The 19,718-nt window shown below is 42.8% G+C and overlaps 2 protein-coding genes and 1 non-coding gene across 3 annotated transcripts in view; 1 reads left to right on the top strand and 2 right to left on the bottom strand.

Moving 5' to 3' along the window:
* STAB2 (stabilin 2) overlaps positions 1 to 19,718 on the bottom strand; it is a 136,054-nt gene that overhangs the window by 16,244 nt on the left and 100,092 nt on the right. The window contains exons 44-57 of the mRNA XM_074940654.1: positions 17,979 to 18,050; positions 15,312 to 15,431; positions 13,509 to 13,556; positions 12,160 to 12,243; positions 11,909 to 12,055; positions 11,345 to 11,485; positions 10,938 to 10,997; positions 10,173 to 10,349; positions 9,986 to 10,078; positions 8,449 to 8,595; positions 7,011 to 7,067; positions 5,759 to 5,882; positions 4,344 to 4,493; positions 2,053 to 2,157 (exon numbers count right to left, since the gene is read on the bottom strand). Coding sequence (XP_074796755.1) covers positions 2,053 to 2,157; positions 4,344 to 4,493; positions 5,759 to 5,882; positions 7,011 to 7,067; positions 8,449 to 8,595; positions 9,986 to 10,078; positions 10,173 to 10,349; positions 10,938 to 10,997; positions 11,345 to 11,485; positions 11,909 to 12,055; positions 12,160 to 12,243; positions 13,509 to 13,556; positions 15,312 to 15,431; positions 17,979 to 18,050 — 1,525 coding nt within the window. The remainder of the gene's footprint in view (positions 1 to 2,052; positions 2,158 to 4,343; positions 4,494 to 5,758; positions 5,883 to 7,010; positions 7,068 to 8,448; positions 8,596 to 9,985; positions 10,079 to 10,172; positions 10,350 to 10,937; positions 10,998 to 11,344; positions 11,486 to 11,908; positions 12,056 to 12,159; positions 12,244 to 13,508; positions 13,557 to 15,311; positions 15,432 to 17,978; positions 18,051 to 19,718) is intronic.
* Positions 1 to 19,718, top strand: part of NT5DC3 (5'-nucleotidase domain containing 3) — a 126,684-nt gene that overhangs the window by 49,446 nt on the left and 57,520 nt on the right. The gene's annotated exons all lie outside the window — the stretch shown is intronic.
* On the bottom strand, positions 2,354 to 2,427 carry TRNAC-GCA (transfer RNA cysteine (anticodon GCA)). The gene has a single exon. It is a non-coding gene; the product is annotated as a tRNA-Cys (tRNA).

The raw sequence follows: 19,718 nt of genomic DNA, 5'->3' as shown, positions 1-19,718 counted from the left end.
CCTTGCTCTTGTATAGAACTTTTTATCATAGATCTCAAAGCTCTTTATGCTGGCAGTAAGCATCGTTATTCCCATTTTACAGATGGGCAAACAAGGGTGAAGTGATTTGTCCCAGAGCACATAGCAGGTCAGTGCAGGAACAGAATGCAAATCCTCATTCAAAGCACTATCTACTGGGCCATGCTTTGATGCTAATCAGTTGTAAGTGAAATGATCTTCGTTACTCTGAAGCACACTTACAGTAATAGCCTGATATTATAAAAGGGGATGTTGTTTGAATTGATATTAAATACAGTTTTCAAAACATATGTTCATCTACAATTATTGTATTTTGCAGGCATGTAGTGCTTACATTTTCAAAGCACTTTTTAAACAATATCTAATTAATCCTCCTAACATCCCTGGGAGGTAGGCTTGGATGAAGTTTTTTGACCAAAACGTTTTTTCAGTGAAAAATGCAAATTCTCTGACACTAAAACATTTTGTGAATTTCTGTCAGTGTTACCAAATAGTTTCAGTTAAAAAAAAGTCTACAAAAAGAAAAAAAAATTAAAACATTTTGACATTTTCAAAATACTTTGATTTTTTTATTTGAAATGACTTTTTGTTTCACAATTTCCTTTCATTTTATTAAATGAAATGAAATTGTTTAAAAAAACCTTGAATGCCTAAAATTTCAGTTTTGATTCAACCCGAAATGATTTTTTTCCCCAATTGTTCAGAATTGCCAGTAAATAGTATCCCTATTTTACAGACAAGGTCAAAGCTGCAGAGTGGGTAAGCAACTTGTTGAAGTCCATTATGACAGCTGGGATTAGAACTCTCTGGTCTCAGTTCTCCATCCTGTGGTTGATACACGAGACCAGCATTTCTCAACCTTTTTGATACCGGGGACCGGCTTGCTGCCTTCCTAAACTGTGTCTGGGAGAGCTCAGGGACTGGTGCCGGTCCACGGACTGGTCGTTGAGAAACAGTGCACTAGACCATGCTGCCTGCTCACATAGGACAACAGAATAATCTGCTAAAAGGAGTCATGGATTCACCAACACCTGAGCAATCCCAGAGTAGACAAAGACATCTGCATCTAACACAGACACCATTACTGCTGTACAGCAGGGAGAGGAACTAGATTAGCGATACTCAGCAACTGGTACATCAGGTTCTTTTTGACTGGTAGTAACATTAATGAAGAGTCTCTGTGCTGAGTCCCTGTGCACTGCTGCTGCCTGCCTCTCATTCAGTTGTCTTTGGTTCCAAACACAATAGGCTTGTGTAGACTGCAATGTAAACCCAGGATTAGTAGAACTCGAGTTAGCAGACCCTGGGCTTGTTAAACTAGTGCTTGAGTGTCTACACTTATTTGTAACCCTAGGTTGGGAATTGTTGAATCATGGGTCCCAAGCTGGGGCTCCAGCATCTACACTGCATTATGTGGGCCTGAGTCAACCACCCACATCCCTGGCACCCCCCAAAATGTGGCTGCTCTAGCCCTTTTTTTGTGGTGCAGCGTGGGAAAACTTGACTGTCTTCTTGACTGTCCAGAGGACACAAAGAGTTGGCCCATGGGATATTTTTGGCAAACTCCCACAGCACTAGTCCAGTAGAGCTCCTCTACACTTCAGAGCAATAGGGTTTGACTCAGGGTCAGATCCTTCACCTCCATGTGGGCCTGGGACTCTGGGTCTAAGCCCTGGGTTAGTGCAATTTGTGTGTAGATGGAATTGATCCTGAGAACACCTTTGATACATTTTGCAGTCAGTCCTCAAGCAGGTTTACAGAGCTCCAACTTCAGAGGAATTGCAGAATTTTTTTGTGTGCCATGCAGATCATGGCATAGAGTAGCACAATATAGTTTTCTTTATAGCTTTCAATCCTCCTTGTACCAAAAGCAAAATACTCTCCTTCACCATTTATCCTGCACAAAGCAGGATTTCTGGTATTATTAACCCTGTCTTGCTACATCCACCACATTAAAACAACTGATTTGATTAAACTCGCTGGGAGCGCTGTAAGCTATTGTTTTGCAACAGATTCTGGTGAGAAGATACAGACCTAGTTTGGTTTCACAGAATCGACCAGTCCATCCAGTTTCACAGAAACATTGTCCTGATCCAGAGATTCCTTCATCACATTGTCCATGGGCCTTGCAGTTGCAGGCTGTAAAGGGAATGTAGAATCATAGAATATCAGGGTTGGAAGGGACTCAGGAGGTCATCTAATCCAACCCCCTGCTCAAAGCTGGACCAATCCCCAATTTTTGCCCCAGATCCCTAAATGGCCCCTTCAAAGATTACATTCACAATGCTGGGTTTAGTAGGCCAATGCTCAAACCACTGAGCTATCCCTCCCCCAAAGGGGGCACCTGGATTTGAACAGGAGGAACCTCTTGATCTGCAGTCAAATGCTCTACCCCTGAGCTATACCCCCACCTGTGTATTGTAGATTGATGTAGATCAGTGTAGATTGATCATAGACAGAATAGTAATTAGGAAAGGAAAATTCTTCCCGAGAGCAACGTCAGAAAACCACACAGGCCCATGGCAGGAAGGGGTTAGTGGTCTGTCTTAGAGACATAGGTGGAAACCAGGCTTAGCATGCAACAACTGTCAGTTATGTCAAACTTGGAGGGAGGGCTCTCTAGCCAGAGGGAATAAAGAGAGTTAACAAGCTTTAACAAGCAAGTTGAGTTGCTCTGTCAGAGAGATCTCAGAGAGAGGATTTAAGGGGCGGGGGCTGAGCAGCCTGAACGAGGAACCCTATGAGCAGTCAGACCTGGGAAGCAGGCTCAGGCTGGCCTTCATGTTGTCTGATTGTTCATTTGATTGTTAACAAGGTCAAAGCTGGGATTTGCAGGGTAGGTTGACTTTGTCTCCAAGCAGGTGTAAAAGTTACCTGCTCACACATATTCTTACCCTCAAAAATATCTCAGCTGTTTTTCATGACTGACTAAAAGTGTCTGAATGGGGATGATTTTTTTTTTTTATAGTAGGGGGATGTTCCTCTACCCCCATGCCCTGAAACTTTAAGCACAAAGTATTTCTTCATTGAGTAGTAGAGCTTTCTTTGTGGATGTATCAAGCAATAGAGCTGGTCTCTCATGAAGAATCTTTATTATTGATAGTTCTTTATGTGTTTTGCTATTTAATGGAGTTTTGGTTCTGCTGACCCACCCCTTTGCCAGGAATGTTGTTTGTGTATGTGGGAAAGTAATGGCATGGGATTTGGCTTACAAGCAGTTCTGATTCTAGGGGTAAAATTCTGGGCTCATAGAAATCAGCAGCAAAACTTCCAGTGGAGCCAGGATTTCACACTTTGTCTTTTGATTTGTGAAGGGTTTAACCTAGTAAATTAATATTTGATTTATATAAACAAATGAGTTATGTATATTAAAAAAAAGAATATAGGGCCACAAGACCTTTTTGGCTTTTCTTTTAGTAAACATAAGAGTTTGAGGTTCAGATTGATAGTTTTATATAGTGCCATAAACATACAAATTCCCATACAACGGATGTCAAATGGATAAACTTTGGGTAAGCACTGGAACTTTTGCATGCGTAACCTAACCTTATGGGTTAGTGCTAGTTACTACAAAACTGTGTTGGACTGAAAACAGTAATTTACAGTGAAAGAGTTAATAGCCCGTCTCTTCTGTTATCTTTAGTCTCTCAACTAAAGCCTTTATGCTTAGAATAATTTTTTTAATCTAGGATGAAATTTACCCCTGTGAGGATGCACAAGGCCAACGCACCTAGGATGTCCCACTTACGCCCACAATTGAGGGATTATGTAGGAACTTCCATAGAGCATAGGCCTTCTGCTGGCCCTCTCCACAAATTAATTTCCCCTCTTGTGTTACTCTCTTTTTCATATGGTAAGTATAAAGTGTTGCCTTTAATAGCCATGAAACATCCTTCTGATTTCTTGTGTTTTATCAGCGTTTCCATTCTATTGTCTTGTCTGTTGCTGGGGTTGGGAGACAGCTATATTTTGATTAAAAAGGACTGTAGATCAAGCAAGAAGTGAAGCCTCAACTTGCTTCATGTTACTGCAAAATGGAACTGTATAATTGATAGGAGGAGTGGGTGAAATTCACCCCAGTGTAGAAGGCCAACACAAGCCTATGTACCACTAAAGTCCCATGTAAACCCTACTCTGAGGCCTTGTGTTGGCTCTCTGCATGGTAGTGATCTTCAACCACTGTGCGGGCTATGGCAGCCACGTGTCAATTTTGAAATGGAAGAGCAAAGAATATACATTAAAATATTTTTTCTGCTTCAAAAATAAATATAGAAAAATAGTGTATTTTAATCAGATATTAATTCAGAAATAAGGCTGAAACATACATGTACAATCAGAGCCATATCTTCCCGGCAAACACAGCTCACATGAAGTCCCATTGAAGCCACTGTTGCATTTACACTCTCCGGTTCCTGAGTATCCGTCGTTACATAAACCATGATTATTGCACGGGGTCTCTGGCCCTCCTGGGCAGGCTAGAAAGGATAAAATGCAGTGAGTCAGTTCCGTTCAGCTCTGCCTTGTGTTTACAAGTTTGTTTTCTTAGAAAACTGGTTTTAGAAAATCTTTGAGCACAAAAATGTTAGTTCATAAAATGTGTTCCTAAATCCCTTAGGTGCTTTTGAAAATCCCCCCCATACACACTTAATGGACCACAGTGGATTCATACAACCTCATTTACTTGAAGGATGTAACCTGGAGCCCACTCATTTAGACTCTTGGCCCCCAGGACTGCAATCTGATCCACGTGGATGAACCCCTGAGTCCATGCAGAGCTCTGGTGAAGTCAAAGCCAACAACTGCTTGGATTAAAACACATGACATTTGGCAAGCATGTTGGTGTAGCTGAGTGAAGGTTGGGAAGTTAGTTAGATGATACAGAACCAGCCTTGGTAGTGATTCCCCACGGCTGTGGTTTTCAAAGTCAATACTTGTTAAAACTAACAGGGCCCCACAACCCATTAATGTTTAATGCTCTTTGAACTCATATCAGATACACACAGGCTCATGAACTAGCTGTGAATTCTAGCACATGTGTTTAATGCATTTTGATGTCATTCCCCAGAAGCTGGCACATGATATGGTCCTCACATCTTTTGTATTTTTTCAAATGGCTGAAATATGTCTCCATGCAATGTCACAACAAAGCAATATTTACTCTTTATAAAACATTAATTTTACTCTTCTTTATCAACATGGAGTTTACAAATTGCTAATGTAAAAAAGAACCTTTTTGAGCATATTTAAGTTATTATTTGGAGTGGAAAATAATAATGTTACTTATGCATGCATGAACTCTCACTGCAGTATTACCCTGTTTTACAAAGAGGGAACATAGACAGAGGGAGGTTATCCCTGGTCATAGAGCAAATCTCTGTCAGAGCTGAGATTACATCTCAGCAGCTTCTGTTTATTAGTCAGCACACTAGTATACTCAGTACACTAGACCATGAAGCCTGTCATGACTCATGCATAGTCATGATTGCAGGACTTTATTCAATATTCCTTTTAAACAATTAAATATAATTATAGAATCGCAGGACTGGAAGGGACCTCCTCGAGAGGTCATCTAGTCCAGTCCCCTGCACGCATGGCAGGACTAAGTATTATCTAGCCCATCCCTGACAGGTGTTTGTCTAACCTGCTCTTAAAAATCTCCAATCATGAATTGCCTTGTCACCTTGTGGTGTCAGGCAGCTATTCCCAGAGAGATCTCAAAGGTTAATCAGGGCAATCCTACCTTGGCAGTCTCGCCCATAGTAGCTTTGACAGCACTTTGCAATCCACACGACCATCGAACAATCCTGGCGACAGCCATCTAGGCTCCTGCCATAGAATTGGTATGTACACTTCTGAATCCCTCCCTAAATATTACACAGGGGGATAAAAACACAGGTGATTGAATGTTCTGTGTATTTATTTTTAACTCACTGTGTTTTTTTAATGCAGAGCTGATCAAATTGACAGCCCTGGAGATCAAAGTGATCCACCTACAGAAAAAGCAAAGCATGAGCAGTAGTGGTGCAAGCTTCCCTCAATATGCTTCAGCCCTGATGTGATGAGGTTAACTCTGAGGAAAGAGGTTAGTTCAGGCTTCCTGCCCATTTAATCTATGGCCTTTCTTCTAAGACAGCCAACAGGTAGCAATAAAGGGGGAGGACACATCAGAAGAGAGCTGGCACCACCTCATTCATTTCACATGAGCCATCAGATGGTGGTAACTTTTGGTCACTACTTCCTTAGACTGGATTTGAACCAGTCATCTAGAAGAGAAGGGTCCCATGGTCCAGAACATCAGCTGGTGTATGCTGGCCCAGCTCCAATGAAATCAATTGCATTAGGGCATCAACTGAGGATCTGGCCTGTAATGTTTAGACTAGGATAAATATTCAAGCCAGTTTTCTGGAGCTCTCATTGAAGATTCGGTAGATAGAAGCAGACAAACTTGAGAACAAAGAGTATGCCAGTCTAAACTCTTTCTTTTTAATTATTAAAATGTCTGTAGATAAATTTAGTGCTGGTAAATGTTTAAGGTTCCTACAGTAGCTAATGCCAGACAGAATGCTGACCATGCACTTTGACCCTGCCACTCTCCTCTAGCTTGTAGGTCCACTCTGCTCACTATAACACAACCTGCCGCATGTACAGAAGCATGAAGTGAATTTTTGGTGTGCAGTATGTGCGAGGGTGAGACCACCAAACTCTCTGTCACTTCTGACCTAATAGGATTTGATCAGAATTCTTAATGGGGAAAGGCTGATGTGACAGGGCCTAATCCAGAACCCACAGAAGCCAATGGAAGCACTCACTGTGTATCAGATCTGTAACCCACTACTGACTCCAGGAGGACTGGGATTTTATTGTTCCATTTAAACAAGTGATTTCATTGCTCACAGCTCTACTGTTCTTTGAAAGTGTGTGTTCTTTTTAGTTTATTATTGTGCAGTGCACGGAAGCCTGTCGATTAGACTGCCTTAAAAAGGTACTATTACCTTTGGTTTAGTCGCTGTAGGGCATTTAGGGTTATTGTAACAGCCAACACAATCTCCCTGTTGTAGAAAGGGAAAAACATATTTAAAAATAACAACAACAAAAAGCTGTTCGAAAGCACCAGAAAAGTGTCTACTTTTACATACGCAGTTAAAATTAATGACCAGAGAAGACTACTTTTAAAAACATCCAATTTCATTACTTATATAAGTTATAGGAGCTTTCCAAAAGAGATAACAGAGGGGAAAAAGTAAAGGAAAATGACAACAAAACAGGTACATTAAGTCAATTTAACGAAATGAAAGAGAAATGAAATTTCACAGTAGCATAGTTCTGGAAGTGCAAATTTGCTATTAAGCTAAATAGGTAAGAGGGGGAGATGTATTTATCTATTTGTACATAGGCCTACACTGGCAAAAGTGACGATGGATTTGGGGTGTCTCCGATTTGGATGTCCAATTTGAGATGCTTTAAGACACCTGATTTTAGAAAGTGCTGGGGACCCACCCTAAGCAATCCCCTTTAAGGTGACTCAAGCTGAGGACTCAAAACCACTAGTGTTTTTTTGGCCATATTGTATTTCTCTTTAGAAACTGATATGGCCCTCATCAACATAGTAAATGTGCACCTTGTGAGTATGAGAGTTTCTAGATATAGATATTTATACAAAGAGCAGAAGCATCCACAGACATACCAGTTAAGCTAAAAATAAGCACTAACAATCCTCCTGCTTATAGGGATCACCATCTAGGGTCAGGAAAAAAATCCCCTTTGTGTTATGATAATACACATGTAGATGTATTATAATAGACTTTTACATGTTTCTGTGAAGGCAGACAGCATTAGCCAGTAATAGCATCATCCTCTTAGAGGTAGTAACTTTATTTGGCCCTCTCAACATGCATTATTCAAAAGGCTTCAAAGAGAATTAATTTTTGCACTCTGTTCATAGTCATATTTGTCCATAAAGGGTTTGTCTAGACTAGGAGAAGTGGCTGAAATTAGGTCAGGGTTAGCTAACATGTTTTAGCTAATCCCAACCTAACCTTGCCCTTTTCCTTACCGTAGTTGCAGGTGGACCTTAGTGTATCTTTTAGGCACCATACCTCACCTTTCTGAAGAAGTGGGTTTTTTACCCACGAAAGCTTATGCCCAAATAAATCTGTTAGTCTTTAAGGTGCCACTGGACTCCTTGTTGTTTTTGTGGATACAGACTAACACGGCTGCCCCCGATACTTTATTTTAGTTAGTCAAGATCCACCCTAGGCTTCCCACCAGACAAATCCAAAGTAGCACTTTAAACAGTTTCAGACCTGCAGCCAAATCCTAACTGCATTGGAATCAATGGAAGGTTTGCCATTGACTTCAGTGCGGCCAGGATTTGGCCTACATTTCACATTTCCCCAAGGGTCACAGAACTGAACTGAAGGACTGACTGACCGAGAAATCTGCAGTGATAAAATTGTCACATCGCCCGCCAAGGGTGGGGTCCATTAACATGCAGTCAATCCCGTAAGCGATGCCACCATCAAACTCCAGGTACCGCTGCACTATCCTACACCTCCTGTCATTCAGAAAGAGGTCACCCTGAGAGAGAGGCAAGAAGACAATCACACAAAATAAGGAGCCTGCTTCACTGGATGCTTGGTTCAGTCCATGTGCAGTTCCTGTTCAGGAATTAGTAAGAATATAAATCTTCCTTTGAAGTCAGTTCTCTCTCTTACAAAGTAAAATTGCATATCATTTCCAGATGGGATAACAGCATTTCCCACTGGGCTTACGCATGCAAACCCCTGTCTCTAAGGTGGGGGTGACCCAGTTTGCCATGCCCCCCATGGTGCCAGAGGGAATGGTAGGCAGATGCCATCACCCATGAATCCCCTCCCCCACAAGAGTATGCAGAGTGCTCCTTCATAACAGTCACGGAGTCTCCTTATTCAGTGCATATACACATAAGGCCAAATGTTCAGAAACAGCTACCTGCAAGTCAGTGCACCTGAGTGCAAACAGGTGCTCACACACACAAACCATGCAGTTTGCCCAACAGATTTTGTACAGGTTTGTATCTAGGCCAGTGGTTCCCAGACTTGTTCCGCTGCTTGTTCAGGGAAAGCCCCTGGTGGGCCGGGCCGGTTTGTTTACCTGCCGCGTCCGCAGGTTCGGCCGATCGTGGCTCCCAGTGGCCGCGGTTCGCCGCTCCCAGTGGCCTCGGTTCGCCGCTCCAGGCCAATAGGAGCTGCTGGAAGAGGCGGCCACTTGGCCCACACCATTTCCCGCAGTCCCCATTGGCCTGAAGTGGCGAACCGCGGCCACTGGGAGCTGCAATTAGCCAAACCTGCAGACGTGGCAGGTAAACAAACCGTCCCGTCCTGCCAAGGGCTTTCCCTGCACAAGCGGCGGAACTAGTTTGGGAACCACTGATCTAGGCAATAATAATTTGCAAGTCCTTAGTGCTAAAATGTAGCCCATACTGTACATCGTACACTTAGGGCTCTTCTCCCAGAGTCAACTTCACTTTGTGTGAGCTCATTTTATATTTTGTTGTGTTACCTGCGAAGGCCTACATCCTCAAAGGTATTTAGGCACCTAACTCCCATTGAACTCAGCTACATTTGAGGATCTGGGCCTGAGGCATGGTGGTATTTCTCTTTTGAGGTATGTGCCAGCCAGTTATTTAGAGAGACTACTCCCTTATGATAAAGAAAATTATTCTTCAATAAGCCACTGTACCTGTAAGGCAAATCACAAACCTGTGGATCTGTTTTCTAAGCCTCTACTCTTGCACGGGGATATGCTAATGTGGACCACTATGCATATGTGGAGCACCATTAATTCCAGGGTTGTTAATTCCTTAGGGAGGCTCTGCATAGGCATAGAGGGATTTGCACTAGTGGTTCCCAATGTCGTATCAAGGCCTATGTTATTAAATAGTACATTCCATGAGGATTCCCAATGTGCTCGTATGTTAAACACTTACAATAGAGTTGTTGTTATCCCCACATTTTACACTGAGATCAGAACCTTGAAGGGTCTTCAGAGAATTGGAGCTGGGGAGCTCACAGGCTAAAATCTGTGAAAGAAATACACAGAGTGGGAAGATTTGGTGTTGGAGAACAGTTTTAGCAATGCTTCTTCTAAACAAATCAGGAATTGTTTGAAAGCACCTTAGCATCTCTGATGACATGGAATCTCAGATATTGCACCAGTTTGGCCTTGTTAGATTTTTTAAACAGGAAATCCTGCTGTTCCTTAGGCAGAGCTCTGAGAGCTTCATCAGTAGGCCAGAACAAGGTGACTGGTTTATGAAGAGGATCATTGATTACACTCATCAAACCGGCATTCTGCAACATAGAAAAAATGAGTGATTTTTTTTCTTACCGTAAAATTACACCCACTGTAAAGGATAAACTCTGAGAAACATGTACTGTAGCTAGGAGTGAATTGGCCCAGCAGCGAGGATGCTGAATGGATCATAGCCTTCCTAGTAAATGGCCTGTATTTTTGCCTTCCTGGGCACAAAGCAAAGATTTTAAAAAGTGGGTGTCTACATTTAGGTTTCTAAGTCTATTCTGAAGCTGATTTTCAAAAGTGCTGACCACCCAGCAACTCTTACTAGGGACCAGGCCATTTATTTACGTGCCTATCTCTGAGCTTAGGAGCCCATTTTTACAAATCCGGGCCAAAAAGTTTTAGCACACAAGATGGATTAAAGAGCAGGGAGGGGATGGCTCTTAGGGACCCATGAGTGCTCAGACCTGTCTGCCATTCTCCCATGTGGAAGGCGAGAGAACTGATTGCAGGGGCTCCTCCATAGCTTGTGGGGAGGGAGCCTGTGCCCCATTCCACACTGTACACAGCCCCATCACTCAGGCTGTGTGCCAATTTCACAAAACTGTGCCAAATGGTCATTGCCTCCTGGATTCTCTTACCTCTAGCAAGTTGCTGAACATGATGTATCCTTGTTTGGCTGCAACCATTTTAAGGCTTTCCTAGAAAGATAAGAATATTAAATGGGCTTACTTGTCTTGTCTGGGAAATAAATTGGATATAGATTTAGTAAGAAGGTATTTGGCATGTTTGATCTTGTAGTTCACTTGTCACTGTGAAATCAAAGCCACCTTAAAGGTCTTTACAAAGAAGAACATCTTTAATATAAATTTAATGTAGGAATGATTCTAAAGAATTTTAAATATACAACACTGTAAAACTATGCTAATCATTCAGTGTAGGGGCTTTATAATGCCAATGCTTTGGTTGTAACTACTATGCCAAATGGTAATTGGCAAGAAACATTCCAGATTAGACTGGCAGAATGCTACAGGAATGAGGTACGTACCTGCTCAGTCCCCGATTGCCCCTTAGGGAATTCCTGCATGTGTTGTGGAAGTAGGATTTTATCTATGATGTGTATCACACCATTTGTGCTGACAGTATCGCTGAATATAATCTTAGCCTTGGTATTCAGGTACACAGAATTCTGAAAAGGTAAACAAAAAAAGTGTTTTCTATGGAAATGTGCAGCAGGGAAATGCTGAAATGAAAACTCTTTACCGTGAGAGGCCAACTCACTGCTTGCAATAGACTTGCAACAAATAGGGCTCCAGTTTTAGTAATTTAGGGCTTGATCCTGCAACCCTCAGTCACACAAGTAGTCCTACGAAAATCAATGGTGCTACTCATGTGAGTAAAAATTACTCACATGAGCAAGGACTGCAAGACTGCACCCTTAGCGGGGCAAATAGAGAGGGTGGCATTTGTGAAAGCAATCAGCAATAGACAATTCTTATTTTAAATACTATTTATTATTTTTAGGAGGAAAAGGAACATTCTAATTTTAAAAATGACAAATGAAAATGGTCAGTTTATTATTCTAACAATTTTACCTTGGCTATCTTGTTACCTGTGAGAAAGTGACCTGGATGGGGTCCCCCTGGAGTGAGGTGACATTGGTAATTGTTGTCAGGTCATTATAGAGAAGTCCGGCACAGCCCACCATATGGTACCTAAGGATTTGGGGCATCACTCCATTGAGAATCCAGTCTTTAATCTAGGGCAGGAATTGGAGGAGTTCAAAGGCAAGGACAGAATAACATACAGATCCAAAAGCTCCCTGCTGACTCACCCAAAGTTCATTGCCTTTTTCTTACTTACTTTTGGTTCACTGTTAAATGCTTCTGTATTGGGTGCAAACACAGTGAAAGGACCAGAACCTGCAATATCTTTGAGAGCAAGGGCCTGGAAAGTTTAAAAGAACAAAGCAAAGATCATTCATTAATGCACACAGTTTCATACACTGGGCAGAATTAGACTGGATCCCATACAGGGAACCAGGCCCCTTACTGTAGGCAAGGCCTCTAGACTGACCTCTGTGGCTGCCCACAGCTCTGTTCCTTGCTGCCATCTGCCTCACAGTGCATTCCCTTCTCCCATCCCACCACAAGTAATGTAAGAGTGAGGGAAACACTCTGTTCCGATGGGGAAGATGCCCTCCAAACTCCTTCAGTCTTACAGGATTTAAAGAGGTCTCTCTGCAAAATTTGCCTCACCATACTCTCCCCCAGCTTCCTCTGCTGCTACTTAAGGGCACAGAGCTCTCCTTCTGTCTCTCATGTGCTGCCTTCCTTTATAACAATGGACAAGTAGTGCTTGAAAGTAAGAGAGAAAGCTGTGCTCAGTAGCGATTAATATGGAAGCAGAAAGGTTACAAGCTTTGCAGGGAGAGTGGTTAAAACCTTTCATCTTGAAGGAACCCAAAGTGTTTTCATAGTCACACACACACACATATCTATCTATCTACCTATCTATCTATATCTCCATATGCTTATGTACAATCTTATGGTTAGAAACCTACAGCCCATTGCTGTAGGTGTTGGACAAACATATAGCAAGAGAGAATCCCTGTACAGAAACACTTACAATCTAAAGGGTGGAGGAGAAACAAAGACACAGAAACTTTTCCAAGGACACAGAGCAGAGCTGGGACTAGAACTCAGGTTTCCTGCCCTATCCATTGTTCCACACTGCCTCGCTACATATGCCTACACAAAGGAATCACCGTCCTCTGAAATGTAGTTAGAACTGCGGGAGGCACAGAGCAGCTGTTTAGAAGCACACAGCAACACACCGCCACATTTTAGAGAGGCGGTGAAAAATACCATGTCAAATGCAACGGGAACTAGATCAACCGAATGTAGTTACCCACATCAGAATTGGGAGAAATGTGCCATGGGATCTCTGTCTGTGGATGGGAAGGGCTTCAGTTTTGGGTCTGATCTAAAGGGCACTGGTGCATGGTCCCTCCAGCCTCAAAGCCATCGTAGCAGTACTGACTCAGAGGGGAAAGTGCCACTTATTGAATAACGAGCACTATTACATGCAACACTCTAGGTTTCCTGTGGGTCTCCAACATAAGTAAAAGTTGACCAACTCCAGTCCTGATTACCTTGTGAGATTAGGGCCAGAGATGTTGTGGCACAAAAAACGTTCAAGAATTTTCTTACCTTGAGATGGAAATAAAAATGAGTAGTATTGGAATCCTTAAGAAGCTCCTGCAACCAAGAGTAAAAGCACTTTTATATTGAATTGTGTGAATTTAGAATTTAGAATTCAGAATTGTGTCTGAAGAATATTAATGAATGCCGCCCTCAGAGAAGGAACATGCCTGGTACTAGAAAGGGAACTTTTTGGTCTAGATGATACAATAATCGCCTGCATTGATACAGCTTGTCAGCTGACCTCTCACTGTAGCTCTTATCTGGCTTGTGGCATGTGTTATCTTGCCAGTCTATCAGAAAGCAGTTGTGAGAATCGAAGAATAGCAGCATCCACGTTCCTTGCAGTGCCAGCTAGGTGTCAAGTCACTCCGTTTCCTCATATTATAGTTCTAGTCTTATTATAGAGACCCAGAGAGACAAAACCAGGGCTCGATTGTCAATATTGAAGATTACAGCTTGTCACGGAACATGCATTTTGCTGCTGCGGCACAAAGTACATGGTATATTGAAAGTTATATACAGAAACCAAACTTTATAAAAGTGACTAGTGATTCTGGGGACCTCACCTGAGACACTTCAGAGAGGTCTGATTTTCAGAAGGCAGGTCAGAACGCTCTCTGAAAATCTGGTCCCTTTAAGGTGTCTCAGGTTGGGCCCTCAAACGCACTAGTCTTTTTTGAAAATCTTGTCCAGAGGTAACACTTATGGGACTAGGGAGATAAATTTCTATATGGCATTGACGCGACCACATGAAGAATTCTGCATGTGGTTCTGGGCTTTATGCAACAGAACTTTGTTAAACTGGGGAAAACCCAAAAGGCAAGCAAAACTGCAAAAAGTTTTAGGAAGTATGACATATGAAGAAGAGGTTAAGAGAAATGAACACATACAACCTAGAGAACCGACAACTAAGAGGAGACATAACCATTCCTCCATGTCTTTGGAGAAGTAATAAAAAGTAAGGGAGGGAATTATTCTTCAGGACATAATTCTTCAGTAATAAAAAGTAAGGGAGGGACATCTTCAGGACAATCCTTGTTTAAAGGGTAATAATCAGGTCCTGGGCTAGGGGCTGAAGAGTTAATAAGATATAAACTCTGAGGTCTTTCTGGCTATCAGAGGAAACCTTTTCCTCCCTTTCAGTTCTGGCCCTTCTATCATTTGTGCAAGAAGGGAAGGAGCCAGCTGTGCACTCTCCAGGGTGCAGGTTCTGCCGTTCTGCCTGGCCTTCATATGGACTGTACGAAGGAGCAGAAGGCTCCTTGCACCTCTTTCCCCTTCCACTGTTCATCCATGAAGGGCCAAGTGGAATCTGGCCCTTTCAGAAGCACCAAGCACCTGAAGCTCCTGGTCACTTCACTTGGAGTAGTAGGTGCTCAGCATTTCTGAAAACAAAGCCATCCTATGTGTCTCAGATTGGACACCCAAAGCCCAAGTATCCAAAATTAGTGGGCACTTTGGAAAATTTAGTCCTATATGATTTATACTGAAATTCATTGGCAAAAGAGAGACTAGAACTCATAAGTTCCTCAACCCTAGTCCCATGCTTATGCCACTGCTTCTTAACAAGCTATCTGATGTGCAGCAGCTATTGCTCTTTAAAAGGTGCCACTTCTCCGTTAGATAAATACATAAATTTACTTCAGCATTTGCAGTATTCCCTATAGCTACTGCAGGACATACCTAGGAAATACTTGGGTAGCTGTACCTATTTATCTATGCAAAACTGGCGTGGTTTTAAGAGTTGCCACTGTTTTACATAACTCTTTGAAAAATATTCAATAACAGTGAACACACATAATGTTTTACCTGGTAGATGTTGCCTCGGCATTTAAATCCATCCCCAACGTAATCAGGTTTGCAGGTGCAGGTCCTCTCTGTCAGCTCAGTGTCATTGCAGATTGCAGATTTACTGCAGCCACCGTTATTCTTGTAAGATTAGGAACATCAGACAAAATCAAATTAGTTGGTGTATTTGTCTTTACAAAATAATTTCAGCTCATTTGCTCAGACTTCCAACAGAGGGAAATAGTCTCTTTCTTATGAATAGTAAAAAAGCATTCAAGATTAATGTAAAGATAGTTATTGACACTTAAAGCAAAGCACACTGCCAGTTTCTTTAACACCCGCTTGCTAGCTTCTCAGTTCAGTGTGATGTAACTGGCTATTGTATAGTGCTACCCAAAAGATTTCCATGCAGGCCTCATCATGGACTCCTGGGCTATGATTCTGAGCTGCACTTCTTAGGAGGTACATCCTGAGAGGGAAGGGAGCCAAAAGTGGCTCTGGGATTCTGGGTTGCAGAGGCTGCTCTAGTTTACTCCTTATGTGTCTGGTAGCCCAGAATAGCTGGAGCAAAGAACTGCCACACGTGTCCTTCCTCCAACTCATTCCCGTCTCCCATAGGTCTCTTAATCTGGCTTTCCATCTCTTGGGAGCTCCCTTTGTCAGGGGAATTCCCCAGAGGGGAGATCTGGCTGTTCCCAGCCCTTGTTACACCCACTGAGCCAACCCAGAATTGGTGACTACTGGATAATCAGATCTTCAGACTGCAAACCGGTTTACTTGTGGACAAGGGGAAACATCTCTTCAAAACAAACCAGGGAATGCTGCCAAATGAGAAATGTAGCCCATTTTCTTTTCACACGCTCATTTCTAAAACTCAGATGCCAGTCACATGGGCGCCCACTTCCACTTCGTCTGACCTCCCACTCTCAGTGGTATTCGGGGGTCCTTCTTGAACTACCACCAGGGGTCTAGTCGGGATGGGCCCTACCATAGTTCTCACCCTATGTAGTGAGGTTTGGATTTGTGTGCTGTTTATTTGGGTAGATCTAGCTGGATTGTTGGACAGGGAACTGAGTTTATTCAGAGCTCTCTGTGTAGCTTTGCCATGGAGCACTTGGCTATATTACAGTCAGATTAGCATGCTGCACAATGTTGACAAAAGGCAACCTTCTGTAAAAACATTCTTTTAATAGCATTGCAGCCAGTGAAGTGGAAGAGAAGCTGTCAGAATGAAGCTCACACAAAACCATATGCAGTAGCTCATAAATCTGAACAACATTCCCTCCCCTGACTTTTAATTTACATTTGTTCGCTATTTCATCTGGGCAACCTTTGGAAAAGAATCCAGTGACAGACTGTTGCCAGGTCAAGGGATGATGACTACTTGTCACCATTCTCTGGAGACGAAAGATCAATGTGCACAGGACAGTGAAATGCATCAGCCATCCTTAGCCTGTGATCACAGGGAGGCAGCTTTTGAATGTTGAGGGCTTTTCATCTGAGACCAATGAGCAAGTGCTTGTATGCATCAGAGGGCTCGATCCTACACTCCATATTTGGTCTCAATGTGAACGGGAGTTTTGCCTGTGTCAGAAGTATGGGATTGGGCCCGTTGAGTAAAATTCAACCTTGTGCAGAGGGCCAGCACCAAGGCTAGGAGTCATATGGGAGCCAACTGGTGCCTAGAGCTTGTGCCAACTCTCTACACATGAGTAGTTCCAAAGACAGAGGGTTTGGTTCTCCAAACCATCTGAGCACAGGGTTGTGGTTCCCTGATGACACATGCACAGGGAGAGCCCTAAATTACCTGAGGAAACTTACACCAGTGGAGGTTCAAGCATAGTGGAGCTCTGCTCTACCATGCCCCCCCCATCTCCCTGTCCCCCTTCCACCCTGCTCCCAGAACACACTCAGCGTGCCCTCTTCTCCCTCTTACACTGAGGGATGCACCAGAGTTAACACCAGTGAAGAGTTCCACTGCATAGGGGGAATTCTCTACCTGCCATCTCGCTACTTTACGGCCACATTGTGCCATTTTCAGGCCACTTAGCAGACTGGAGAATCTGGCCCATAATACATTATCCTGGGAGCAGATGAGCTGACAGGAATGGAGTTGTGAGATTTGATTTGTCATCTTGGAATGATCAGTGAGACTGGCATCAGAGAAGAATTTTCACGTTATCATTGGAACTTGGCTATTTTATTTGGTCTTTCTTAGAAACTGCATTCACTTCTAAAACCTTAGAAGTTTGTAGGTACTTCAGAAACTGTGAGTAATTTATCGAATGGATTTTTAAATTTTAACTAATTCCAGCAACACTGAAAAATCTGTACAGAAATAATGAAAATTACTCCTTGCCTTTAACCACAAAAAAACAGTATCTCCCCCCAGGATTTGATTTAAGGTTTTTTTTTTTAAATCTTGAGCACAGCCTAAAAACTAGACTGTTCCATATTTGGGGCCAATTCAGTAAAACATCTAAGCATAAGCTTAAAGTTTAGCACATGGTTAAGTGCTGTTAGCTATATCTTAAGCATATGCTTACATGCTTTCCTGAATCAGGTCCAGATGGGCTATTCTACACATTTCTAAGCTAGTCTTGCATGCAGACCAAACTAAAAGCATATTGGTGTTATATAAAAAAAATTTTATGATGAGAATATAGTTTCCTGTAAAATGATACTCACCGATAAACACAGATTGATGTATGTGCATGTTTTACCATCTCCTGAATATCCTTTCAAACAATTACACACGGCCTACCAGGAGAAGAAAGGATCCATATTAACACAGAAACATATGGAACTTGGTTGTGTAGTACCTTTTGATTTTATTTATTTTTATTGGCTATACTGATCTGCATGGTAAAATGAGGAGAGAAAAGAACTCAAAATCCCATTTGATCTTAACATCCATTTTGTAATTTACCATTTTTCACGCTACAAGCGCATCATCTCTTTAGGGCAGATCCTCAGCTGATGCAAGGTGTCATAGCTCCATGATCCTTTCTCGCTTCTCCTCTGCAACTGAGGGCATCAGAAATGCCCTCTCTTTATCTCACCTCTGACAGTGTAGCTCATTTCAGATATCAGCTGAAAACACAACTCATCTCCCCATCCTTTTAGCTGTATTATTTAAATCATTAAAGAAGGTGACCATGTTTTCAGCATAAAGAACCAGGACACTTTTGTGGGGACATTTTTGGGGTGGTGAAATACTCCCGCAAAAGCACATTAACAAATGTGTCCTTGTGTCGCTACTGCCAGCATCTTACTCAGCAGCGTCATGTGCATCTTTCAGTGTAGTTACACTGGGCTTATGCTTTTTGATACCCACAATTATCACACAGCTGGAAGGTTAACACGGCTAAAGGAAATTACTTATTTTCTCTTTAAAGGTCAGATTTCAAGCATGACAAGGTGGGGGAGGCAGTATCTTTTATTGGACCAGCTCCTGTTGGTCAGAGAGACAAGCTTTTGATCTACACAGAGCTCTGCTTCAGGTCTTCTCCAGGACCCGAGGAAGAGCTCTGGGTAGCTCGAAAGCTTGTCTCTTTCGCCAACAGGAGTTGGTCGAAGAACACATATTACCTCCTCCACCTTGTCTCTCTCATATCTTGGGACCGACATGGCTACAACTACACTGCACGCTTTATGCATGTCATTTGAGAATCTAGGGCCATTTAACTACACTATACTGATGCTGGCATTACTCTGCAGTTATTCTTTTGGAGGTAGCTGGTGCGTCAGAAAGCAAAACTACCAAGCAATCGCAGTGTAATGACAGGATATTCAGTGTATCTGCATTCTAAAATACATTGATAAATCACCAGGCTCTTTGGGGAAGCACAAGCAATTCAGGCATGTAGTTAGCCCTCTAGTTATAGGAGTTTGTAGAAATTATATGAATAAAAAATAGTACTTCCTAGGGGTCAGTGGTGAGCCTTCCTGCACACCTGTACAGGGGAGAAAGGCAGTGTAAGGAGCCCCTTTGGGGAGGCTACCAGCATTGCCAGTGATTGTGAAGAGTAGAGGGTAGCCACTGCTGGGCGGTTACACCCCCTCCTGTACAGGTGGGCAGAGCTTTGGCACCATGCTCCCCTCACCCAACGTGCCATCCCGTACATGAGAACTGAGGCTGGGCCTGTCCACATGGCTCCTGACCGGAGCTGGATATTTGGCCCAGCTACCCGTCTGTCCTGGTGGAGGGATAGCCAGGCCAGATCTGAGTGGTACTGCAACCCCGTGTGCTACTTGGTCCCCCACCTCCACCTTTGCAGTTCTCCTGACATTGCTGGGCACTGGGCACCCTCATCCTCTGGGGAGGAGAGAAGCAGGGGTCACAGGGAACTCCCAGTCCCCACGAGGGTGGGAGGGTTGGATCCAGGCTTTTGGTGCTTCCTGTGGAAGTGGAGACGCAGAAGGGGA

Source organism: Natator depressus, chromosome 1 (assembly GCF_965152275.1).
Source record: "Natator depressus isolate rNatDep1 chromosome 1, rNatDep2.hap1, whole genome shotgun sequence".
NCBI classification, from domain to species: domain Eukaryota; kingdom Metazoa; phylum Chordata; order Testudines; family Cheloniidae; genus Natator; species Natator depressus.
The sequence above is the reverse complement of the archived record's forward strand: the minus strand, read 5'-3'. Positions and strand labels throughout refer to the sequence as shown.